Here is a 26,812-nt window from a genome sequence, read left to right as displayed (position 1 = left end):
AACTGTAGCTGATAACAGGTGGCAGGGCTCATACGCTGGAGTCTGTACATAAGTCAGACCCCTGGGTAAGAGCAAATAAATGAATAAAAAGTTAATTAATAAATTAACCTACCGTAGGAGGAAATAAAAGCAAAACCGTAATTTGTTTATTCTTGCTGTAGTTTGACCCTTAAAACTATCTTTTTATCTATATCATATCGCGTGAGGATCCTGTTGGCTTTGTATAAAAAAAATATCTATTTAACCAAAACTAAACTTAAAACTAAAACTAGATGTAAAAAAACGAAAAAACAAAAAACATTTTAGTTAACTAAAATGGTAGTAATAAGAAGAAATCTGAAAAAAAAAATTAACTAAAATGATTTTTTGAACTCGAAAAACGAACTAAAATGAAATAAAAATGTAAGGGAAACATCGCTACTTTCCCTATCTGTCTGTTTGTTAAAAACATTGATTACAATGAGTCCTAATGAGTCATTGAAATACATGTTTGCTGTAAATACTATGACACACTATGAGTCACCTGCTTTCAGAAGACTTTTACAGTAATACCTGTACTTTACCTGAAATTTTCTTAGACTTTTTTTTTTTTTACACCGAGTTTCGGCTCAGATTCCTTTCTGAGAAACTCTCCGTTGATTGATTTTTATACTCAATCATGTAACTGACATGTTTCCAGTTAACCTAATTAGTTGAAAAATGTTCTCTTTTTCAGTATTTTTCAAGCATTTCGTGCACCGCGAACCAACTTTTTTGAGATGTGTTCCTGCCGTCAAATTCAAAATGAGCAAATATTTTTCACGAAATAATAAAATGTGTCATTATAAACATTTGATGTTTTCTTTGTTTGATTATTAATAACACATGGCTTTATGAGTTTTGCAAACCATTGCATTCTACTTTAATTTACACAACATCTAAACATTTTGGGGCCTGGGGTTGTACTTCCACGCATCATTTATTCTGTTATTTCATGCCTAAACTCCTTGTCAAACATTCATGTGCTCTTAAATGATGAATGCATTGAGTGTCCAGCCCAAGGACACTAAATAGTAGTCTCTTATCTACCTAGCTACGGCTGCCCCAGCATCAATCCACCTCAGAAAAGAAGTGCTCAGTGCTTCATAGGAAGTCCATAAGCAATTTGAGACTATAGCAGCATAACTAAGGGACTGTTCAGGGTCACCGGATTCAGAGTGGGAGCTGTTCTACATAAAAAGGACCTGAAGACTTGTAACTGTAGGAACTAAGACTAAGGCTGGAAACTGAGATAAATGCCAAGATATCTTTAAGTCATTCAGCATTTCATACGTGAGGAGGAATATAAATGTAACTTTTGATTTACCACAAAGCTGATGAAGAACAATACAGGAGAGGTACAAGTTCCCTTTTAACTTCTGTTCCAGCAGCTGTTTCAGTGAAGTGAAGGCTTTTTAATTGTTTTGGAAAGCAGAAATGTTAATCTTTCCAACACAGTCTGGCACATACTGATACAAGTGGATGAGGGCGTACCCCGCCTCTCGCCCTATGAAAGCTGGGATAGGCTCAAGCAACCCCCGTTACCCTGAAAAGGATAAGCGGAAGCAAATGGATGGATGTAAACCAACTTTTAGGCACTTATTTCACCATTAGTTTAAAATCCAGTGTCTTGAAATGATTATAAAATCATTAACATATAAGGAGGAAAAAGAAAAAAAAAACAAAACTCTGCAATAATTAAGGTCAAATGTTAGAAGAACAGTTTAATCATACAATGTCACAATTCTGCTTCGAAAAAGGAGTTCGTTTTCTTCATCTAACATCTGGAAATGTACATAAGGCCACCTGAAAATGTACATGACTTTGACAGTGTGACAAAACTCATATGTTCATATTTATATAATTGACAATATTTTACATTGCTTTTGCTTACAAGGTAGTAGCTGTTTCAAAATACAGCACTCTTCTGTACAAAAATAATTCTCGTCATATCCTGTGAAGTTTCCATGGTAGCAGAGAGGACTAAATGCAGCCTCGATTTTAGTACAGAGTGTTTCTTTTTTTCCTTTTTTTAAACTGTCACACATCAGAAAGACTATCAACAGTGGATGTTACAGCTTCAGTACAAATAGAGGCTGGCCCAGAACAGATTTAAAAACAAAAACCATGCCAGATTGTGAAGCCATTAAGTTTTCATTTCCTTTAAAATAACACTTGATCAAATAAAACCTGTATACATTATATTCAAGGGGAAAGGAGTGATGAATATACACACATCTAAATGCACATTAGCCTTTTTCTCCCCCCTCCAAAGAAAAAAGAAAAAAAAAAAAAAAGTGTAAAAGACATCCCATTTACAGCATAAACGTTTACAAATGTACAACTGTACAGACAAATAAAAGCATCACTACAAATTTAGAGCAAGGCCTGTCAAACACCACAACTAGACTTTTTTTTTTAGTGAAACTAATAATCTTACACTTATTAACTGCACATATACTACATTTATTCTACAATTCATATGAAGCAAAGAAGCCGTCACTACGAGCGTTACAGGTGAATTGTATAGCTTTTGATGGCCCCACCGGCCTCCGCCAATCCACTTACATACCCAAAGAAAAAAAGAAAAAGGTTCTTTAAGCATCCCTTTCTTCAGCTACGTCTAATTTATTTCACCTCAGATGTACAAAACTGACCAAATTCCAGAAATAAAATAATAATAATTTTTTGGACTGCTCTGACCTTCAGGCGGTGGGGGTTCCCATCACTGCTGCAAGCCCCTCAACCAAAAAAAGAGCAACAATTTTCTCATACATAAAGATGCTATACATTGCTCAACTACTTCTACACACGAGATGATTATTCAGTACATAAAGATACTGTTTTCTAGGGCAGTGTTCATCTCAAACTACAAGACAGATAAGATGTTACACAAAACATAAAGGAAAAAAAAAAAAATCATTCTAAGGATTAAAACCTATTACAGCATGCCAACGCGTACCCCACTCCCACCCTGCTATCCCTGCAAAAAGCCCCACCCCACCCCACCCAAAGCTATGGTCATTTTATGTTAATATTAAACCAGGTCATACGCCCGCTGTACAACCAAACCTCATGCTCTGCTTCTTTAAGTTAAATGGTAGCGTTTTACTTCCTCCTGCATAAAAAAAAAATAAATCAAGTGATCGCCTGCATGAGGGGAGAGTAAGACGGCTCAAATGGTGCTCGGTGGATGTAGCAGCTCAGTCTGTCAGTACCAAAACATAATGCAGGCCACGAGCTGCTGGAGTAACCAAACACGCACACACTCCCGCAAAGGGTGGGGAAAAAAAACAAACAAAAGAAACAAACAAAAGAAAAAACGAGGCAAGGAAAAAAAAAAAAAAAAAAAAAAAAAACCACCACTGGCAAACGCTACCCTAGAGTAAAGCACCAATCTCCAAACCCCGAGCTGGCAAAGCGGCCTCAAAGACCTCTGGGTGACTGTGGCACGTGACGCATAGTACTCGCTTGTGGATGGAAGGATTTCTGTCCATCCATACTATGTGATGCTATTTGAAAACTAATCCATCAGCTGCTTTGGCATGGGAAAACACTTTTTTTCCTTTTTTTTTTCCTCTTTTTTTTTTTTAAACTGTGTGTGGGATAATATACAAATATTATAATAAATTGCCTAAGCTTAATAAGAACAGCTGTCTGTTTACAAAAACAAATGGAATCGTGTTTTAAAAGGATCACTCAGTTTAGCCTTTATAAAGTCACTTGCTGGTGTTAATTGTAAGAACTGTAAATTTCAGCAAATGTGTAATAATTTCTTTTTCTACAGAGAATTTACAAGGTAAAAAACTAAATGTACAAGATAATATGAAAACCAGTCAAATACATCAATTACATCATTAACAATGGGCTTGTGCTTTACCCAGGGAAAAAAAAAAAGAAAGAAAAAAAGGAGGAAAACAAAAGAAAAACAAAAAGAATAAACAGCCTGCTGACTGTGCGCCCCCTGGGGGCCATGCTGGGGACCTGCACCAGGGGTGGCAGAGTGGCAGGGGTCAGTTGTCACAGCGTTCTTAGGTGAAGTTGACTTGTCTTGTTTTTTGGTAACTTGCCCCCCCAAATGATGGGATAACAGAAGGCGTCAAAGGCTAACCCCTATGGCTAAGGAGCACATCTCAGACAGAACAGGGGGTTTGGGGCTCCTACTCCTCCACTTGTTCAGGGGACCTGGGATGTGTACGTGACTACATCAGACCATTCGCGGGACCGCCGATTGGACCCAGTTCAGATCCACTCTTCATGTAGTACTTCTCTAGCTTGGCTAGAATGTGCTTCCCGTAGGTGTACTTACGCAAAGTGGCAATGTGAGGCCGGATCTAAATAAAGAAGAGAAGAAGATAAATGCATTTAAAATCTGAAGAAGCTCAAATGAGTTTAAATTTGGAAGTAGGGGTAAAGAATGGGCATGCTTTTTAATAATGGGTAGCATAATTTACAAAATGCATATCATGTTACATTAAGTAAGTCTTGAAACTGCTGATGGAGATTGTGTATGTAAAAGGGTTACTGAATTCATGAGTTAAGTGATTTTCTTGCAGTAATCTACAAAAATTTCTTATTTTTGGAACCACAGGAGTCGCCACCTGTTGGCCAGCAGAAAGAATGCAGATATTTTGGCAAATTTTTGGCACCCACGCTATACTGTTCTTTAAAAAACAAAAACAGCATTAACTAGTTTGACGTCAACACAAGAGCCTTGACAAAAGCCTGCACTGATGTACACACAGAGTAATGTAAAATATGTAAACAATGGACACAATGCTGGCAGATAGATACGGAAGTGCACACTAGTTATTACTTTGTTTTCATGCAAAATACAATCGCTGTACACATAATGGCACTGATAACATGACTAAAAACAGGTCTTTCTGGTCATATTTCACATATCAAGGGTCCTTGAAAGCACCAACACAGGCACTTGTTTTAACTTGGGCTGTTTCATGATCTGAATGAGCTGTCAACCCCCTGGATACCACTGATAAAACTTCACAGCTAAACTTTTACCAGCCAAGTCGATTTGACCACTTGTCAGAAACTATGGACATAAACAGATTAGACTTTTTAAGCTTTGCTAAACCTTACAGAACACTGATAGAATTCACTGGATCAAATGGACCACGATCCACCCACTATCATTAACACTAACATGAGCACATTTAGTAGGCGACTCACCTTGTGCATGATGATTTTACGCTGAGCAGGTTCTGCCATGTCGATCATTCTTTGGACAACGTAGTTGGCGTACTGGTCTTTCATCATGGTGTACAAGGCGCTGTGGGGCCCGTCTTTCTGGCAGCACACTTCATCTATCAGCAGAGCTCTCTCTGCACGCGAGGAGTGGATCACACACTTCTCCACCACATTACTGGGGGAAAAATAAGCTACTGTTACTCAAGTTTATAACTGAACAGATGGAAGCAGAGAGATGCCAGCATATTAGAATCACTTTCTTTTGTTTTTGGCATCACGTGGTATGTATGCATGTGTGTTAGCAAACTGTAATTATTGGGCACAGTGGACTGGACAAGTGTTCAAACAGCTCAATTAGTTTAAGGTTTTGCTGACCCCAACTGTGAGGCAAGGGCTGGTTGTTAAAGGGGTAAACTTGAATTTGGGAAATATAGAGGAGGATTACTATGACCTAGTTTTACACCTGACACGTGCAGGAACAGGCTATGTTTGATAAGAAAACAACATGTACAACATTACCACCTACTGACTACAGAAAATTCCAGTTAATCCTCCTCCACTGGACCATCCCAATAACAGCATCTAGTTGTTAGAGTGTCTAAGCCCTTTGTCTATCAGCTTACAATCTACCAGAGACAGGTTTTTAGGAGAGGGGACCACTATTCCCAGCTTAATTTTTTTCCCCTGTTGGTTAAAAGGATCAATTTTACACAGCAATTTATTCCTAAAGCTGAGAACATTTATTGATTAGAATTCCAAACTTTTTCCAAAGAAATGAAACATGAAACACAAAACTCTAAACATATGCAATGATGGCCCACTGAGACAGTCTTACCGACTGCTCCATGTTACACTAAAGAGGATATTAGTCATTTACACATTCTTACAGCACTTTTCTACAAGTTACAAGGATCATTTTTCCCGTCAAACACTCATACACTTGTATAGTGCTGTTTAATTGCAGCAGTTATGTTAAGTTTGTGAGCATCTTATTTTTTCCTAATATTACAGCTCATCTTTTAAATGTATAAAATATACCACTCTGCTGCCAGCAGACGTCTATTTTTACAAATTGGCGGCACACACCACCATTTTTAATGGTAGCAAGACTGGAAAACCTTGTATTACGAAACAAGTAGACAACCACTTTTGTTTAACTACAGGAACTGAACGTGGAAGTAATTTTGTGGTACTGGCTCCCAGTAGAGGATTTGTCCTCATCTTTTGGCATCTCCCTTTAAAGATCCCCACAGTGGATCATCTGCCTCCATCTCGCCTACTTAGCCAACATCCTTTGTCCCGCATGTTCACAATCATCGTGAGCCATGTAATTAAATAACTCAAACTAAAATAAATTAAAGGTCCAAAGTCGGCCTAAAGTCATGTTTGCTCACTGACAAACACATCACATCCACAAGAGCAAAAACCAATATGACCACCATAACAACTCATGCAGACACATTTAGTTCAACATAGACTTGTCTTTTAAAATATCTACTTGCCTAATGTACTCACATTAAGAAAGCACTTTTCTATTCTTATGGACCACTCAAGGCACTTCACTGCATATCTCATCTTAACCAAGCATTCAATCATAATTTTATGCTATACACTTCAAGCACTGCACCTGCCTAAAATGAATATCTTCAGAGTGTGAGAGGAAGCTCGAGGAAACCCATGTAAGCACAGGGTGAACTTACAAACTCCATACAGCAAGGCCTGAGCCAAACCAGAGATTCAAACTAGGAACTTGTTGTGAGGTGATAGCAGTAACCACTGTACCATCATGCCACCGCCTATACATTTCAAAAGAGTTTACTCCAAGCTAAGCAAATGGACACTTGTTCTGGACAATCTCTGCTTTGAAAACAAAGAAACCTAAAATTCAGCATTCCCATCCTACTCGACTCAAGAAAGATCTAGGTTATGAACTTCCTGCTATTGTTACCACATGGTTACTGATAAATTATCCCAGGCCTAAATTATCTCTTATCAGGTTCAAACTTGAGTCGTTAACCTGCATGTTATAAACCTACTATTAACCGGTTTTTACAAATGTAAACACTCGAAAGATGTAGCAGAACAACAACAGCGTATTGACTGATCTTCAGATGATATGCATCAACTTATGTTCCTTAGTTATGCTAGTGCAAATCACTCACATCTCTGTCCTCACACCAGCAGAAGTGTGAAGAAACACAGCTGCTCTAATATTGACAGTAATGTGAGTGCTTTCCCTCCCACAACAGAATATTTATTTTCACAATCAATTCATACGAAATGAACTTAAGAATATTCACCGTCTGCCCTGTTAATGTCAAAATCCGCAAACAATATACAGCCCACTCTTAATCCATACAGACTGCTTAGCTTACCTTGCAAATTTATGCTGGCTCAGGACAAGAACCTTCCCACGCACCTCTGCCACTATCTTGCTCTTATCTTCTGGTCTGCCATGCTCCAAAACATGCTGAATGACGTAGTTACCGTACTGATCCTGCAGGAGGCAACAGAGGTGTAAGGGCAAGGCAAAGTCATCCCAACAAGATTAATCACAACAACAAAAAACAAACAAACTGTGAGATACAACTGAACATGATTGATACTCATGCACTACTTTTTCCCCCCCCCATTGGCCTCGATTGATAGGGTAATCATGCAACTCTACAATGATTGGCCGATGAATGAGCGACACCCCCATTTGTAGTATTTCGAATACCCTTACGTCATCACTGCGGAAGGTCAGACAAAACAGATGCTGCTGGTTTGTGTTGCTGACCAGGTAACACAACCAATAGCATCTTTGCCCCTTCAGAAACGGGTGATAGACAGTTACGGGTGTAATTTCAGTGCGGCAAGATGGAGACAAAAAATGAACTGACCAAACAACAAATAACACCACTCAACTGCCAAGCTTGTTAAAGTGGTAATTTGTTGAGTAGGTAACGCGATCTCCACCTTTAAATTTGAAGCATTTGCCTCCCAAACCATTTTCTGTCAATCTGTTTTAACATGAACTTGCATTATGTTGGTTTTAAAACACCATTTGTGAACTATTTGGTTAAAAAAAAAAAAAAAAAAAAAAAGAGTTTCAAACTCCTAGATTTGAATCAAACAATTATAATTTTAGCAAAATGAGAATTTAAAAAAAGAAAAGAGGGAAAACAGACTGATCAAAAAATGCTGTAGGCAAAAGAGGGATCATCAGACAGCAGATTAGCATGTCCCTAAATCCTCTGGCATAAAGCAAGAAGGGAGGAAAAAGGAAGAACAGGCAGCTCAGTGGGTTAGGAAAGGACCATAAGGGTTGGGAGTTGGAAAACTATCTAAATGTTAAATTAGATTCTTTACAGAAGAAAAGATTAAAAAATAAATAAAATAAAGAGGGAAAAAGAAAGTGAGCACAGGGACATCCGCGATAGAGGCAAATTGCTCTGACCTTGAACAGTGCATCACGGGACACTGTATAATATGTTTTGGGTGTCATCTCCAATGAAACGCCTTGATATTTCTAGATGGAATAAGTGAGGGGGGCAGGTGGATGTTTAAATAATCACATATGTCAGATGTAATGTCAGCTAACAGCACAATTACATTCATCCTTACACTTAGCAGACCACAACTACACAGGAACAATGACAGGCTAAAAATATGAAATGTTCAAACATGAAGGACGCATGCAAATACGCGACATAAAATGATAAATGTCAACAACGATCAGTCGCAGCTAGCAAAAATAAGGTAGTCAGCGTGAAGTTTAAAATGGGACAGAGAGGAAACTGATGTGCACACCTGGCCCAGCTGTTCAGAGTGCTGATGAAGCTCTTCCAGGATGGGCAGAGTTTGCTCCTGGGTGCAGTGCTCCAAGATCCTTTGGATAACTCTGCAGCCATAGGGGTGTGTGGAAAGTACAAAAACCTAGAAAATAAAAACAGTGCTTATTGTACCATGTAGTGAAAGAACATCAGAGGATTTAGATATTAATGCAACCCTACAGCTCACATGAGTCTACAAAAAATAAACTATACTGAATGGTAGTTACGTTATAAGGCAGCTTATTATATGGCAGCTATTCTAAAAAACAAAAACAACAAAAAAAACAAAAACCCACCTGTCCTTGGAAGGCATCAATAATGAACTGAAGAGCCTGAGGCTGGACACATTCAATGCACTTCTGTACCACATGGTTCCCATTCTGGTCTTTCACACACTTCAGCACATGGCCGTCAAGCTCACGGACAATGTCGCTCTAAATGGAAGAAAATGATATCAAATTAAATCAAAGCCTTTAATATGAAGGACGAATAAAATGCTTTTCAATAGAAAATAAAACTGTTATAAAGAAGTGAAATCTCACTTACAATTACCTGCTGGTCTGAGGAAATTGACTCCAGGGCTTTCTGAATGACCCTGCAACCATACATCTGCAACGCCAGGGGAAGGACGTGTCCGCGGATACGGGTCGCTAAAGCAAGTTTCTGTTCTGCACTTCCAAACTGAGACAACATAAAAAATATATTATATATGCCGGAATCTATTACAATATGAGAGTAATTTATTATAAATGGAATCGAGTTTAGTTTATACTGTGCAGTTACTCAAAAGACACATGGATGAACTTTAACACTCCCAACCTCAAAGAACTTTTGGATGACATAATTCCCAAATACATCAGTCATCAGTTGGTATGCTGCTTGCAAAATCTCTCCAAACACCATCTGTCTCTCAGCAGGAGTGGCCCTCTCTAGCTTCTGCTGGATAAATCTAGATTGGAGACAGCAGGTAACGATTAAAAAGACACTTCAAAGAGTGGACTCATTATAAAAAGTGTAACACTGCAATGTAGTTTTTTGCACGTTTTCTTTTTTGGCTAAGGCTTAAATTTACGAGACCTAAAAGAAATTCATTATTTCCCAAAAGCCTATATATTTAATTGTGCGGTGGCATTTTCAAGCATTAAATTAGGTCCGTCACCTGGATCCGTGCTGATCTTGAGAGAACTCCACCATGTGTCCAGGCAAGTCGCGGAGCTGGAGGTTTGGAAAACGGTTGTTCCTGAAGTCTTCCAATAGGCGGCTGCGTCCAGATGGCATGACATCAGAGCGGCTATAGCGGGGCCGTGAGGGAGGGAACAACTGGCTGCTGGAATTGAACAGACTGGACGTGCCGCCTGTGCTCCGGTATTTGGCCTCGGCTCCGGGAGCTGCAGAAATGTAACGGCCACTGCCATTTGTCAGGCCACCTAGGATTAAATAAGACAATTTTTAATATTTCATTTACAAGCATCAATTTCACTGAAGGTGCCCCTAACAGGGGATGACAACTTAAAGTTCTATTCTATTTAAGTCACATCCTCACTTACGAACAGGCTCAAATGCTTCTTTATTTTCTACCTCAAAAGCAACATTTGACCAAAAGGTAAACATCCCTTGTTTAGGCTTACCTAGGTGAAGGCTTGAAGAGGATCCATGGGAAGAGGGCAAAGATGGCGGAGGAGTGAGTGGGGAATGACCTGGTGTAAGGCCAATGGGGCTGGGTGAAGAGGAGTAACCCAGGCTGTTATAAAACGGCTGCCCAATGGGAGTTAAACTGCTGCCACCTCGTTTGTATAGGTCAGAACTTGCCAACAGGGAATCCCTGCGGGATACACTGCTACTGGTCGAGCTGGATACTGAAAAAAAAAAAAAATCATAAACAAAGCACTTTTAGAACACAAAACTTAAATTTAACACAAGACCATTTTCCTCTCCAAGCAGCACGCTGTTTAGCCACTGACCAGAAGAGCCGAAACCCCCAAGAGCAGAGCCCAGGCCAACGCCAAGAGATCCGCCAGTGCTGCTGAAGCCCAGGGAGGAGCTTGGGGGTGGTGGGGCAGCAGAGGTGTGAGAGAAAAGAGAGCTGCTCTGAGAGGTGTTGGGGACTGATCCAGATCCGTAGAATGAGCTGGAGGGCAGGCCGCTGCTGGGTGGAGGAGCCTGCTGCTGCTGCGGCTGAGGTTGAGGCTGAGGCATGGAGCGGTACAGTCCGTTGGCTGGAGGACCAGACATGTTGTTACCGGAGCCAGATGCAGACACTGCTGCTGCTGATGGAGAGAGATTATTGTGAGAGGTCAAAAGTGAGGAACGGTCACATGAGTGGTACTAATCAAGTAAGAATAGAAAGAAGTGGGTGTGCGGGACAGACATTATAGTAGGCATATCTAAGAAGAAAAAAAAAAAAAAAAAAAATCCCATCTCTATTAATAATACACACACATATCATTTGCACAACACACCACACAGAAGCACTCATTAAGTTATCATTTTGAGAAGAGGACATCTATACAAATCAGATCACTACATGTGTGCATGCAACTGTGCCTACTCAAAACAGCAGATCTGGCAGATTGCTAGAGAACTGCTAAGTGGGTGAAGTCATTTTACCATAGATAAACACAAATGACAAGCTCAAATATAAACAAATAATAAAAGCAGAATTAAACATAAACATATTCAGCTATTTTTGGGAGAGCCACTTTTGCATTTTAAACCATCAGCGTGAACACACTTTGTAGAAGCTGGGACTTCTTGGCTGAATCATTTTTTCCACCTATATTTAAAGGTTACTGCTTATGTGTGGTGATTAAACTCGGGGTAAGAGGCTTGGGAACATATTAAAGTAATGAATTTATTCACTAAAATAGCTAAATGAAACATTGCTCGGTGTGTGTCCTCCCCACACGCAGAGTAGAGACAGCAGTGGTAACAGCAGGAGACAAACACTGCGAACAGACCAAATTTAAACCAAACTATGTGATCTGCTTATCTGATCAACGTCACATTTGGTTTTGTGAAGAAGGTGTCAGTGGACAAAATAGGAGACATAGTCCACAGGAGATGGAGAGTGATCTTTTTAGAGATTTGAATCAGATAAAATACAGTCACCGAATTCCAAATAATCATCTCTAATGCAATTAGATTAGCTAAATTTGAGTTATATAGTGCCAAATCACAACAGTTACCCCGAGGCACTTGAATGCAATGTAAAAACCCTACAACAAACCATCCACAGATCCCCCCTGAGCAAACAGTTGGTGACACAGGAGAGGAAAGAATTCCTTAATTAAAACAAATGTTTAAAAAAATTCCTACCAGCTTGCGCCGCTGCATGGTTGATAAGAAGTGGGGTTTGGACTAGACGAACAGGCCCACCCAGACCGGTGCGGGCACCAGGGCCCATTACCAAAGCTCCAGTCTGGTCATAGTAAGCTGCAGGGGCCAAAACCTGATAACCTGAGGAAGAAACAAGACACACAAAGAGGAGAGAGTTAGTAATTACAGTTTACTACTACTACTACACAACATACTTGGAGTGTTGTTAGAAACACTGTTTCAGTATTTTGTAACTACTACTACTACTCAAACACTGTATACACTTAATGTGAACCAATAAGGGAAAAAAAAAAATATGTATTTGGTTGTGAGTGTCTTTGGCTACATTGCAGTATAGCCTAAGTATGAAATGGTAGACCAACCAGGCATTCCTGTGTATGCCAACGCAGGGTTTGCAGCAGCTGCTGCAGCTAGGGATTCCTGCTGGCTTTGCTGGCCTTGCCCAGGTGTAAGAGGTCGCTGGTTGGTTCCAGTGCGCATCACCTGGCAGAAACGGTTAAAAATACTGTTACCTGCTTTGTACTGAAAGGGAAGCAATCTCAACTTGTCGTCACAACAAAAAATAAACAAGGGACTAAATGAGGAACAGCTAAAATATAGCTAACGTGTTTTACCACGACTGTGTGGTTTGATCAGACGTCACGAGCTGCTTGGAAACATATACAACCAACCCCAGGACAGTTCTGAATCAAATGCACAACTGATGGATCTACGCCGCAGAAGCCCCGCCCACTTTTAACTTTTCTAAATTTTAACAGCAGGTCTTCATGGATGACTCATTTTCAGGGTCATCCTGTCATCATAAACATTCTGCACACGATAACTGGTCACAGACAGATGACTGAAACCAAATCCTGAAGCACATTTTTCATACAATCATACGAGGCCAATGAAGTAGGGAATTAATACTGGTTAGAGAAATTATTCCTACCTGTGGTTGCCCTGGCCCTGGCCCTTGACTGGATGCTTGCTGATTGGCCGAGTGATTGGCAGTAGATGCAGGCTGCTGCTGGAAAAGATTAGCTGGGTACACACCCCAAGGGACGCCGTAGTACTGTGGTGGAACAACTGTGGGGCCTGGAGGAGGGGAGAGAAAAAAAACAAAAAAAAACATATCTGAAGTTATACATTGGATCTGGGCAGAAGATAATCAAGAGTAAAAGAAATAAAATAATAATGATCTGTTGGATTTCAATGAGAACTTGCGGATGAACATGTGCCATGTGATCACCTGCAAGCGTTGCTGCTGCTGCCAACCCAGCAGCAGTGTAGGGATCAGCTCCAGGTGGGGCAGCATTAATGATGTAAGGGTTTGGCACAAACGCAGGAGCAAGGCCAGCTGAGTAACATGAGGAAGAACAACAATATAATTCTCATTCAAAAGTCTACGCAACTCAAACAGAGACAACCTGAGAGACAAAGCAGTTAAACAATACTGCAAAAGAATCTGTCTCACCAAGATGCTGCTGCTGGGCTGCAGCCAGTGCATATTGTTGCTGCTGAGCTGCAGTGAGCTGTTGAACAGTCAATGGATTAGACCTCTGGAACAACTGGAAAAAAATAAATAAATAAAAATCAACAAACTGCTCGCAACCTGCAGAGCAAACTACCAAACAGACTTTGTGCATTTAACAGACCTGCTGCTGAGAGTTGTAGTCAAACAATCCAACTGGAGTCCCTGAAGAGTCCACCTGAATCTGATTACCAGCATAGTCAAATTGTAAGGACTCCACACCAGCTTGCTGCTCCATACCGCCCATGTTCTGGGCCTCCTGGTTCTGGAAATCCTCAGCTTGGACCTTGTTTTGGGAGGGGTTCTGCTGTTGGAGAGCATGAGGGTGGTGGTGCTGCCCCATCATCTCCAAACCTGTCTGACTGGGACCCATCCTCTCCACAGCCTCAGTGGGAGAAGCTTGACGGCTTCCAGGAGTTGGGCTAAAAGAACAAAAAAAGTTACGTTTAAAAAGGACCACCATATTTATACACAACTGTTATTTGGGGGCGAAACAAAAGTCTAAAAACCCTCAAATCAACTTATAAATGTTCATATTTACACAGTCTGATATTTGATATTTAGTTTTTAACTGAAAAGCTATATATACTATATTAGAAATAACATTTTTTTCCATTTTCTACTGGTTAACTTGTATCATTGTAAAAGGAAAACCTACTTGAAGTCTTTACAGTCTCTGTCCATGCCGTTCAGCAGACCTCTTCCATTGGCTTTAGTAGGATCACTCTCCTCTCCCACCTTCATCTCGGGGCTTTTGTCGTCTTCAAAAGGCGACACCTTCTCTTGCGCATCACTTTTCTCTCTCCCATCTTGGTCAGCATCTCCTGCACCCTGTGTAAATACGAAAGACAGAAAAACATTTAGACAAAGAAATGCAATCTCCACTTTTGGTGAGATCGATGAGATGCAAGAGTTTGGCTTACATAGCCTCCATTCCTGTAGCGGCCATCCATCTTGTCACCAGGGGACGAACTCAGGACATACTCCACCATGCTCACGCCGAGACCTCCGCCTTCTGAGCGAGGTGAAAGCACAGAATTGGCATCACCATTGCCATGGAAACCCTGGCCTGGCCGTCGCTGCACCATGATTGGCTGAGACACTGAATGATCTGAACGAAAAGTCGTAATCAAATACAGTGGCAAGCGAAGTGAACCCGTGGAATTACATGTTCTTCTGCGTTCACTGGTCAGAAAATCTGATTTGATCTTCATCCGAGTCACAAGTAAACACAAACGTGATGTTTGACCCAAACAATCTCTTATGTCCTTCTTAAAAGTTTAGATTGCTGGTAGAAAAAGTAAGGGAACCCTTGGATTTGACAAGTGACTGAACCTCCTGTGGCAGCAGTGATCTCAAAGGTTTTCTGCAGCCACAATCAGGAGGAAGTTTGAGTCATTCTTCTAGAATTGTCTCACTTCAGCCATGTTGTCAGAAATGAATCTCTGGCGTGAATTATCCTCGAGGTCATTCTTCAGCACCTCTATTAGATTAAGAAACTGGGCTCTGACTGAACCGTTAGACCTTCTTCTTGTAAAAGGAACCTATTATACTTTAGCTCATTTTCAGCCATATGTGAATGGGCACAATGGTCAGTGCTCATAATAAACATGCCTATTTCAAATAATCAGCTACGGTTAGTAAGTAATCCCTTAATGCCATACGCTCAGCATTCAGACTGTTCTAAATGGTTAATTTCATTTTTTTTCCTACTCTTAGCTCTGTGTGAGGTCACTTAGAGCAGATGTGCTTAATATGGTCATCTCATGCACACATATCTGGCTGCAAGCTCAGCAGCTCCACTCACCTGCTGTTCTAACCTTCCGTTTACGAGGGACAACCAATCAGATAAATGTTGGATAAAAGGGATAAATGAAGAATAATTTGAACTCAGGCAAAGGAAGCGCAGGCTTTACTTTGCAGTTTAGCTACATCATTCAGTACTGCAGTAGTGCTGTAAAGGATCAAAGTACTCCTTTAGCAAATATCAGGCAAGGTTTTATGGACAGCAGTGGCGTTCTAACCAGCGATTTAACTACCCATCATGTCCACGCACCCCGCAACGATTGTGATTGGCCTGTTCAGTACTGCCGATTCTTCCTGTGCATGTCCAGCTGCTTTTTTGCTGTAGTTTCTTAATTCATCAGTGAGAGAATAACTGTCATCACTTCAATATAAGGAATAATGATCATAGCATCAATGTAAGGATTCACAAATGTCTGCAAATTCCTGCAGGCAGGTTGTTGAACCTATCAGAATAGATGTGAGGGAATGCAGCAGGTGAAAAAAAAAAAAAAACTTGAGTGGGAATTAAAGATGGGACAAAAAGCCCCACCATTTTATTGGTTTCTATTGGATGACTCCGCATACAAATGACCAGGACATAACCACGAGGTAATCCGCACAGAATGTATTTTGCACAAGCGTAAATGCCGCCAATGAAGTCAGGCACTTACACAGGCTACACCACAGGCTCTACAAACACTCACTGCAGATCAGAATCAGTCCTTACTGTCCTAACCAGGAATGATTTATAGATGGTATTCGTGAAGGGAGATGTTTACCATTTTCTAACATAGCCTAGTCAAAATGCACCATGATATATAATTGAAAATAATTGTGTGTGTGTGCAATTTCAACAAAAAAAAAAAAAAAAAAAAAAAAACAGAAAAAAAAAACCAAACCCCTGGTTTGTTTATAATTGTAACTCAGATGATGATCTGACCTGATTTTAAGACAAATTCCAAAGGGTTCACTTACTTTTTCTTGCCACTGTATTTATATCGTTCTAATAGTATTTATATCAAAACGTTATAGCTGGCAGGCACCTGTGAAAACTGAGATATTCCATTCCCAAACACATGACTGGAACAGATATCTTAACCACATATGTAATAATTAATTAATTAATTAGAGAAAAGACAAATTTTAGAAGACACTCACGAGATGATCCCCATGCATTGTCTCTCCACTCTTCTCCAAGAAGCATTCCTTTCCTGCCATCTTTGGCCAGCTCATCAGAATCCCAGAGCTTTTTTGCTGGCAAAAGCTAAGAAAAAACATAAACAGCGTTTCTGAATGGTGTAGAAAAGCATTTGCATTTATGATTCCAAACTCCGAGTGCAAAGGGAGACGTATTTTCGACTCCATATGTGAATGAGATGTTTGAGAACAGAATGTTTTGAGGACAAGTTAAACTCACTAATAATTAATTGGCATAATTGGAAGATATCAGGAGAAATCACTTAATTGAACAATCTAAGCTTCAATTAGACTGTATTTGTACACAGACATGGGGAGTCACTGACTATTAATTCATAAGAATTTTTTATTGACATAGGATTCAAATGTTTATTATTTAGTGTAAGTTGGACTAATAACCTATTATAGACACTAATTACCTATAATTGGGGCTATTACACTCAAGACCTTTGAGCAACTCTCAGTTAACTTCAAGTCAGTTCAATAATGCTTTTCTAAAGAATCCGTACAGGTTTTCTGCTTCAGACTCCTCTTAAAACAGATTAAATTCTAACTGGAATCTTTTTCCCCCTAGAGTGCTCCGGCGAGGCAAACAAGTCAATGACCCAATCCACACTGCCAGGAAAAAAGGCTGGTTGAGCTTGAAGATTTCTAGGAAAGTCGTGCCAAGTTTTATGACCATTGTTAACAAGATTTGTCATTAGTAAGAAAGTCAATGCTGCAACTGATGCTTTAACCAAACACCAAGTAAACAATTTATTTGCTTAAGTGAACCGGCTATTTTAGTCTTCTTGTTTCATAAAATGAGAAAAACACTCCTATACAACACAGTTTTACCATCACTGTACACTGCACATAGATTTACATGCAGCAGCCTGGGGGGTGGGAGGGTCTGAGACATAAAATATGAGAAAATGTAACTACATCAGTGTAGCACACAGAGGAGCACAAGGTGTTTATCGTTTATAAAAAATTATTTGTAATAGCGTTAAGTCAAAAAGCTTTCAGAAAACCCTTTATTAGGAAAACAAACATTTAGTGTTGTTCAGTTGTTTCTGTATTGTGCATATGCTTGCTAACAATAAAACAGGGACAGGTGAGGGTTTAATGGATTTCAATCAAAGGTAAGATGAACTAGTTTACAATAAATCTGTATTTTAAAGACTCGGTGGTGGTGGTGGTGGTGGTGGTACAAACATTGAAGCTTTAAAAATAGTTCAGCATTTCTATAGTTTCTCTAGACATGGTTTCACAGGACTGAAGAAAGCCATACTTAAATCTGGCCTCTGTAAAATAGCAACCTACAGATGTGTACAGTCACTTTTCAATTCTAGAGCGGCGGGGAAAGAAAAAAATAATTAAATAATAATCACAGAAAACTGTATAAGAGTGAGGAGAGTGAACGATATGCAGACAAAAACTGTTCTTACCTCTCCCATCCCCCTCGACTCCAAAGCAAGAGCTTGAAAATCATAGTTCATTTCATCCACTGCACGGACCTGAGACAGAGATTTAAAAAAAGGTTTTTCATGAACATTTTAAATTAAACAGCACTGATTTAACAAAATGTAAACTGTAAAATTGTACCTGCAATGCTAAAGAGTGCTTGTTGTAAGAATATGTGACAATTCAATAGAATACATAAACATTCATAGCAAAAAACTAACATTTATTCTTTAATCTGTGCAATTGTTTTTACATTACATAACATTCTGGTTTTGTGAAATAAGCCAGACATGAATTATGACTTACACAGCATTTTGAATATGCTGTTAAGCCAATAAGAGACTGTTGTTTAATAAAGTTCTCTTAAAATGAAATCCCAAAGCAATTAGTCCTGACTGTTCGACTTATGTTAAGGTATCTGACACGATCATTTAGCTTTGGTTATTGCATGACCGCCCCCCGGCCCACTATACACGATGTGTTAAGGAAAACTGAAAATGAAAATAAAAATCTGAGAAGGACCTTTTTAAAAAAAACATTTTTAGACTAGGACCTATGCAGAGCTAAACACAAAAAAAAAAAAACATTTGCACAGACTACGCATGATGATTTATAAAGAGAGGCGATTACACTCACTCTTCTGCAGGGCACAATAACTTGCTTGCATGAAACAGAATAGTTTGAATGAAGTTTGAAAGAAAAAAAAAAAAAGAAATAACCTAAACACGAGACGGGGCTTTGTATGTAGCAACAAAAAAAGCTGCAGAGCAGCTTAAACTACTGTTGAGACAGGATGTGAGGTGTGGCTATTAAATGACAACACAAAGACAGGTTTTGAAATTAAAAGAGGATTGGTTTCCAGTGCACCATTGGCTTAACATTACTACAGACAGATTATAGACATTTCTCAATATATGGTCAGCAAAAAAGAAGCCACAGCTGTGGGAAAATATCTCCATCCATATCAGTATGCTGAGCTGTCCTAGTGAAGCCATTTCTGGCCAACTACATGTCAATCCTCCTTATTAATCTGATCCAAGTACCACGCAACTTTATTTATTTTCCTTCAAAATCACATTTGCGTTTAAGAGAAGCACTTCCAAGTCTGATCCAACAGTGTAGAATAAAACCATGAAGCCTCTTAGACCACTAATGGAAGAAGACTTACTACGCTGCTTTGATCACTGAAAGCCCCGAGTGCAGCAGTCTGTAGGTGCAGAAGGGGAATAATTTGAAGGGGAACAGAATTAAAAGACAAGCTTTCTTCATTAAAGTTTAATTGCAGCATTTATTTCATTATTTAATAACCACACTTTCTATTACAACTCTGGCTCAGTCAACATGGTGAGACTCACACCCCTGTTGTGCTGACACAATGGCCAAAACTATAATCTTGCTGATGTCTGTTGTAAATCAGAAGCAGTGCTATGGCTTTTTAATACTTGTAGTAACAGACTGGTGATCTCTGAAATCTGCACTCCAACCTTCACCTCACGTTTGACTGGGCAAACGGCTGTGGACAGACCTGTCTGTAACTCCAATAATGACAAAGTACTACATTTAAACAACAGATTGTTTACTTGCTGTTTATACCAATATAACAATCAGTGAAAATTGAGGACTTGTTCTGTCTGGTAATTATACTAAACTGCACATCACCGCATGCCTTAGCTCAGTAAAACAAAAAACAAACCAACTCTTTACCTGATCGACATGATTGGCATCCCCAGTAGGCCAGCGATGCTTGCTAGGTGTGCAACTTACAAGCTGCTCCCCAGGCTGCCTCTGAAAGAAGTACCCTACTGTGGCGTCATCCTGAGACCTCCCGCTCAGCGGGGGCTGTGGGGTACCTGGGGTAGGGTTAGGAACCCTGTCCATGCCCTGTATGTGTGGCCCTCCAGGAGCCTGACCAGCTCCGCCAACTGTGGCTAGGGGCCCTCCGCCATGAACTCGGACACCCCCAGACTCAGGAGCACCATTTGCATGCAGCATCCCACCTCTCGTCTCCTGCCAGGCCACGTCATTCATACCTAGGATGCTGCATGGAATGCTCATTCCACGGGAAAGCCTAAAAAACAAAACAAACAGACAAAGTAAGATTTACTCACTGAAATGTATATTTTCTTATTTCAATTTCACTTGCATAAAATTGAAAGAAATCTTATTAGAGGATATAGTATCTCTGTGTGTCCTGTACAATTACATATAAATGACCAATAAGAAACACTAGGCTATAAAAGACTCAGATGTGATTTTAATTTCATTATACAATGTAATGTAGCACCCATTACAATTTTGTGTTTACGGCATCATAATTGGCTTTTATGAAAGCCCATGCTATTATAATGCGACCATCGTGGACTTATTAAATCCTCCTTGAGCCTTCAGACAAAAATCAGCTTTTACATCCCATTAAAGATGTTCATCCAAAAGAATAATAAAATGATAACTAATGCTTTTAATTTTCCTCGCTGGGACAAGACTAATTCCCGAGCTGCTAACAACACGCCAGGGATATAGTTGTCTAATTCTGCTTAACTATTTGTGCTACAACAGGTTAGTAATGTTTTGTTAAATTAAAAAGATCGGGCCAAGAACAAAACAAGGGACTGACATCGATGTTGGTGGCTTATAAGAGCAACACCGCTCGGTAACGTTGTCGTTAGCCAAATACTAGCTGGTGACCATAAGACTGGGGATACCAGCAATAAAGCTTCGGCTACCACACAGACATACACGCATAAATGCAAATATTCAGCGATAGCCACGACTGATTCCTGAGATGATGTAACGAGCTTGCAACAACGTATTCAAATTTGAAACTGTTCATTGTGGCACACCAATTAGCAGCTTGGCTAGCTAGCTAGCCTAGCCTAGCCAGCAGCAAGCAAGCCGCTGTAATAATAAGGAAGCTACCTTAACGACTTTCAGCGGGGATTTGCGTAAATGTTTATTTATTTATTTGGTTGTGTTTGCTTTGTGGTTTGTTGCCTCGCTTCTTTTGATTGTTTACTTTTTTCCCCCTCATGTATTTCTGCTAGCGGAAATCGAACATGATTAAAGCTAACCATTGGTTCTCTGGAGCTAACTAGCTAGTGCTAACCGCAAAGGGCCTGTTGTGTTTATTATTGGTGAGACATCAAAGAAATTCGCTTAATTCACTGCTGTTTTATAGTCAGCGGGTGGCTTTGCATGTTAAATAGAACACATTTTCTCGACTTATTATCCGATATTCACTGTACACAGCACGTTACGGCCATCTCCGAGAGCTAACAAACGCTAATAGCCATGTTGCTGTTGTTAGCTAAAACATCAGCCAAACACTGAGTGGCTAAACAACATGGCCCCCCTTCAAGTTCCAAACAGAGGGGCCTTAACCGCTAAACAAAAGGGGAAATACTCGCACGGCGGCAACCGCTTCCAAAGCAGTCCCCTTACACAGCTTTGGATTCGGTTGTGAACAGATGTGAGGGCATACTCACGCGTTGTCGTGTCGAGAGAGGATCTGTGCTTGTTGCACGCCGTCAACCCGATTCTATATTGTTTTGTTTCCTTGGAGAGAGAGCGGTGATTTAGCAAAGCTTGGTAGTCAAAGCTAACAGTTTGTCTACGCTAGTGCCCCCTCCCTGTAAATAGCGTGAACTACGTAGACATGCGTATAACAATGTCAGTGTCAATTTGCCTTCCCAGCGTGCCTTTTGAGCACCAAACCCCCCTGTGTTAGGCAACCTAATATGTGGTATCATAGAAATTAGTCTCAGAGACACTTCCCCACCCAAAATCACTCTCACATTTCATAGGATAAACTGGCTTAGTTTGAATGAATCCTCATTACACAGCCGGCTCATGTCATTTTGTGAACAAAATGCTGACTCAGTAATAAAAGTAGCAAGCCAATGTGTCCAGGAAGCTTATTTGAAAGGGAGGTTTCAAAGAAGAAGTACGTGTATATTTATCGTCATCGTGCTGTGATTTTAGTTGATTTCGCCTGATTCTCAGTCGGGTGGATCCTCGTGGTCAGTGACCCCTCCCTCCTTCAACGCGAGAAAAACCCGACGGGACCCAATCACCTTTTCCTTTACAGACGGTGATCTCACCTCCCCATTTCCGATTGGATTGCTATATTTAGGAAAACGCCTTACGCTTTATAAAGAGATTGCTGTAGTTTGTGGCAAAAGGCTCCGGAGTTAGTGGAAAGGACTGACTTGAGGGACGAGTTTGACCAGTATCTGCTTAGAGTTTAAAAGCTACTGGACTTGACACGACTAAATATTTACAACTGCCGACTTTGGACTGAGCCGCGTTTGAGAGCGAGAACTGGGAGAGGCAGCAATGGCAGACATACGAAAGAAACTTGTCGTGGTGGGCGACGGTGCATGTGGGAAAACATGTCTACTGATAGTATTCAGCAAAGACGAGTTTCCAGAAGTGTATGTCCCGACTGTGTTTGAGACGTACGTGGCGGACATAGAAGTGGATAACAAGCAAGTCCAGCTGGCTTTGTGGGACACAGCCGGACAAGAGGACTACGACCGGCTGCGGCCGCTCTCCTATCCGGACACCGACGTCATTCTGATGTGCTTCTCGGTGGACAGCCCGGACTCGTTGGAAAACATCCCTGAAAAGTGGGTCCCTGAAGTGAAACACTTTTGCCCGAACGTACCCATCATATTAGTGGCCAACAAGAGGGATCTCCGCAACGACGAGAACGTGAAGAATGAGCTGTCTCGGTTGAAGCTGGAGCCAGTGAAAACAGAGGATGGCCGGGCCATGGCCACGCGCATTGGCGCATATGACTATTTGGAGTGCTCAGCTAAAACCAAGGAGGGGATCTGGGAAGTATTTGAAACGGCAACACGGGCAGCTTTACAGAAACGACAAACAACCACAGGTGGCTGTTTCAAATGCTGTGTTTTAATGTGAACTGACTCTGGCTTGGGCGGGGGGCTACTGGGACGCGCAAGAACAGACGTTTCCTGCGTTGGGGTCCGTGTCTGGACATGTGAGGGCAGTGACCATTGTTCGGACACTCCCTCGAAGTCGGATGCCTTTGCTTGAACCAAAACCGATGACTGCAAACGGAGCTGATTGGAACACACACGAATATCTGATGGCGGGTGTAATGTGGGGGGGAAATACACTGGTTATGGCATGTTGGCATGTTCTTTTTGGGGTCACATGATCCCAGTCTGACTGGGAAAAAAAAATCACAAAGCGTTTGATTTCAGTGGGCGACTTTTCAATCCCCTTCTGCATCTTCTCGTGTAGACGAGAAGGCCTGCTGGAGAGTCGAGATGACTCTGCTCTCTTTTTTTGTGTTTTAAAGTTTGCATAGGCCACAAGCCTTATTGCCAAGGTTATACTGTGTAACAAGTAAAGCAAAAAGAACAAATGCACTGTTATTTTTAATATGAGGTAATTGAAGTTTGATCTTGCACAAGACCAGGATGCTACAGCAACTCATAGAAAGAAAGCTTGTTAAAATTACAAGTCATTGCCAACTTGTTGTTGTTGTTTTTTGGGGGGGGGGGTTGTGATATTTTAGGGCACTTTTGCAAAGACATTTCATAGATCAAGGTTGTAATTGGTTATTTATGTTTTTAGAGTTTGTTAGTTCGGAGCACAGCTAAAAATAACGTATAATTTTGATTCCACAGTATTAAATGTCTTCTTTTCCCTTCAAATTATGCAGCAGGTTAGATTTGATTCAAGGTTGACAAGACTACACCTGGACCAGTCTTGAAAAGGGCTAACCACAATGTCCTGTAGTTTTGCAGGTTTTCAGGCAGAAACTCTGTCAGTATTAAGTGGGAGTCACGTTTTACAACTTTAGTTTTTTTTTGTTGCTAAGCATGCTTTTACACAAGTTTTAACTCATTTTGGCTAATTTATACAAACACATTGTCCTCTGTACATATATTTCTGTACAGCACATCTGAACAGCATCTTTTGAAGCACATACAGTATATAGTCCTATTTCCATCCAGCTGTCTCTGTTCTTTCAAACACATGGGGGGGGAAAAACAGCTTGAAGTTTTCTGTTTGGGCACAGCTTCATTTAGAGTGGCACGGAGGATATTTCCCAGAGACAATTAAGCACTTGAGACGGTGTGGCATGTGATGGCTTTGCTCAGTGAAGGGCGTTTTCTCAAAGTGTCATGAAACTGCTGTTTATGACCCAACAGCACACGCTCATGTGGGATTAAGCCATCTGATGGCAACACTTTATTGGAAGTGTTTCATGCAATTCTATTAGTAGAACACTTATGTAATAGTGACACACACTTAAACTAAAGGGCTTCCCTTTGATTATTAAAACATGAGAAAACGGTAAATGTGAAGTACTAATGATTATAGAGCTGTTAAACTGAATTAAATACAATTGAGAAAGAGAAAGTTTTTTCTTTTGTCCCTTTTTCTTAAAATCTCAATGTCTTCCATTATGACAGTGAATGTACCTTAAATTTATGTTGTCAAAAAATGTTACTGAAAGCTAAAATCAGTGTATTTTGAGCTGACTTTTTTTTTTTCATTCTTGTGAAAAGGATTCAGATTCAGATTTTCTTTTTTTCTTTCAGTGTCTACATAAGTGTTGTGTAACTGTCCTCTTGCTTGATAGTGGGAGTGTTTGTTCATATGACTGTGAACATCAGTTACAGAGAATGTTGTTAAGGGTGAAACTCTTACTGTTCATGTTTTGCTCTTTTACTTGTTATTGGAAACAAAAAAAGATGGATTTTTTTTTGCTTTAAACACTTTGTGTTTTACTAAGAAACTGCGCTGCAGGCACATCTGTGTTTAAAAATACTTTTTTTGTTTTGTTGTAAAAAAAAAAAAAAAAAAAATCCAGCCGAAGTTACAGTGGCATTTAAAAGTCACATTCCTCCTGTCTGCTGTCTGTTGCTGTCTTTTTTTTTTTTTTTTTGCTGACATACAGCACAGGAATGCATTGTGCTGGACTGGTTAATTTCCCACACCGGCCCCCCTCATGTGCCTCTGATTTGCAATGATTTTAGGTTAGTATTTGTGATAAGACGGTACAGTTTGCATCTCCTCATACAAAAGGAAATTGTGGAATATGCCAAACCTATCTCTTTGTAAGAGTTTATTTGATGCCATTGGTGTAATTACACAATGCTTTCTGTGGAAGAATGGTACAATTAAAAGAGTGGAAATTTTGTGAGGGGAAAAAAAACAGAATGTAAGGGAACAAGTGGTACTGTTCTGGGAAAGTCAATAAAAAAGAAAAAATCAATGTGTTTCACTAACTGCACTTTTTTCCACTCTTGTCGCATTTTCCTGACACACAGCTTTCTTTCCTTTTATCGTACAAAGAAACATTACGTATACTGATAAAATAGTTGGAACCTGCTGGTAAATTTAGAAAATTCACTCTATTAGTATTTCTTTCTTTATTTGCTTTAATCAGGATCCACTGAACCATCACTTTGATTCAGGCCTTTGAAACAAGAGTAAATGTAATGTACTTGTATTTGCAGTTAACTTTTGTATGTTTTGCTGAAAGAAATTTATGCTAGTTCAAAATACCTGCTCTTCAACAAGTGACAACATTAAATAACACTTATACGAAAATGAATAATTATACCCCACTATACAGATTTATGACCCAAATGCCCAAAATTAACAGTACTGGTAATTGTAAAAATCTTTTTTTGTTAATATTACAATATGTTAAAAATAAATATTTTAACTGCTAAAATATAATTATTGTTGTTATCCATGAATTTCCACTTTTACCATTTTACAGAAAAGCTGAAAAAATATTTAAAGCGCATTATTATTATTTTTACTACAGTTATTTACAAACATTCCTGAATAGAAAAATCAATTTTAGTGTTTGAATGTTATGTTTGGTTCATATTTGAGTTCTCAGAGAAGTCCAGTGTACTTGTTCATATTTGGGTAAGAAAACATTGGATTCAGTTTTTCATTTGCCTAATAAATAATAAATAACAGCATCATTTGTTTTAGTTATAAATATATTTTTGATAGATTTAAAAAATATTTGCATTTTCTTGTTTTTATGACAGACAGTCTGATAAATTTGTCGTCGTTCCCATTATTATGAATATGTTTACTTTTAAGAGTCTCATAGTTTACTCGTTCTCATATTATTTGCAAACCCTTTAAAGATTTAAGTTTGTTTATACTTCTAATGACTTATTTATCACGTTACACGAGTCAATAAGCTGTATACTTATTTCACCACTTCTCATGATGACACATAGCCTGTAGCTGTCCCCAGACAAAATAATCCTATTATTCCAAAGGGGCAGTACATTTTGAGACTTGACTTCTAACTATTGTTATAACCCTGGTCAAAATGACTCTGTTTCTATATTGTGATTGTTTTATTATATGAAATATGTGTGTGTGTGTGTGTGTGTGTATCACAGAAACTATTTGTGTCCGATCTAAAATTAGACCAGAGGATAAAAATTACTAGCAAGGGTGTATTGCTGTGATCTTTAGG

At 39.7% G+C, this 26,812-nt stretch overlaps 2 protein-coding genes across 10 annotated transcripts; one reads left to right on the top strand and one right to left on the bottom strand.

Moving 5' to 3' along the window:
* Positions 1-1,716: 1,716 nt before the first annotated feature.
* pum2 (pumilio RNA-binding family member 2) lies at positions 1,717-22,286 on the bottom strand. Of its 9 annotated transcripts, XM_040018207.1 has the most exons (25): positions 22,263-22,286; positions 21,801-21,870; positions 20,023-20,386; positions 19,487-19,525; positions 18,303-18,371; positions 16,834-16,939; positions 14,814-15,001; positions 14,549-14,721; positions 14,015-14,312; positions 13,834-13,927; positions 13,609-13,716; positions 13,309-13,454; positions 12,740-12,860; positions 12,357-12,497; positions 11,003-11,308; positions 10,670-10,897; positions 10,201-10,468; positions 9,861-9,990; positions 9,588-9,722; positions 9,338-9,475; positions 9,019-9,144; positions 8,666-8,737; positions 7,602-7,723; positions 5,209-5,401; positions 1,717-4,352 (listed from the first exon to the last, which is right to left on the bottom strand). In XM_040018207.1, exons 3-25 carry the CDS (start codon positions 20,371-20,373, stop codon positions 4,221-4,223), a joined length of 3,684 nt encoding a protein of 1,227 aa, XP_039874141.1. In that variant the 5' UTR covers positions 20,374-20,386; positions 21,801-21,870; positions 22,263-22,286; the 3' UTR covers positions 1,717-4,220. The 9 variants fall into 9 exon arrangements, with proteins under 9 accessions (XP_039874141.1, XP_039874143.1, XP_039874142.1 ...); XM_040018209.1 differs by lacking the exon at positions 22,263-22,286 and having other exon boundaries at positions 9,594-9,722; positions 21,801-21,913; XM_040018208.1 differs by lacking the exon at positions 22,263-22,286 and having other exon boundaries at positions 11,003-11,305; positions 21,801-21,913.
* Positions 22,287-22,382: 96 nt separating this feature from the next.
* LOC120725364 (rho-related GTP-binding protein RhoB) lies at positions 22,383-25,560 on the top strand. Its single transcript, XM_040018220.1, has one exon. It carries the CDS (start codon positions 22,651-22,653, stop codon positions 23,239-23,241), a length of 591 nt encoding a protein of 196 aa, XP_039874154.1. The 5' UTR covers positions 22,383-22,650; the 3' UTR covers positions 23,242-25,560.
* Positions 25,561-26,812: the final 1,252 nt, after the last annotated feature.

The sequence above is a fragment of the Simochromis diagramma genome, unplaced genomic scaffold (assembly GCF_900408965.1).
Source record: "Simochromis diagramma unplaced genomic scaffold, fSimDia1.1 OVJJ01000802.1, whole genome shotgun sequence".
NCBI classification, from domain to species: domain Eukaryota; kingdom Metazoa; phylum Chordata; class Actinopteri; order Cichliformes; family Cichlidae; genus Simochromis; species Simochromis diagramma.
Note: the sequence above shows the minus strand (reverse complement) of the source record. Positions and strands in the feature narration are given on the sequence as shown.

Coding starts and splice junctions, on each gene's coding strand:
- pum2 (XM_040018207.1), bottom strand. CDS start 20,373: ATGAGCATTCCATGCAGCATCCTAGGTATGAATGACGTGGCCTGGCAG. Junction 13,717..13,833: donor AGCCCAGCAGCAGCATCTTG/GTGAGACAGATT, acceptor CATGTTACTCAG/CTGGCCTTGCTCCTGCGTTT. Junction 12,861..13,308: donor CAGGGCCAGGGCAACCACAG/GTAGGAATAATT, acceptor CGTTTCTGCCAG/GTGATGCGCACTGGAACCAA.
- LOC120725364 (XM_040018220.1), top strand. CDS start 22,651: ATGGCAGACATACGAAAGAAACTTGTCGTGGTGGGCGACGGTGCATGT.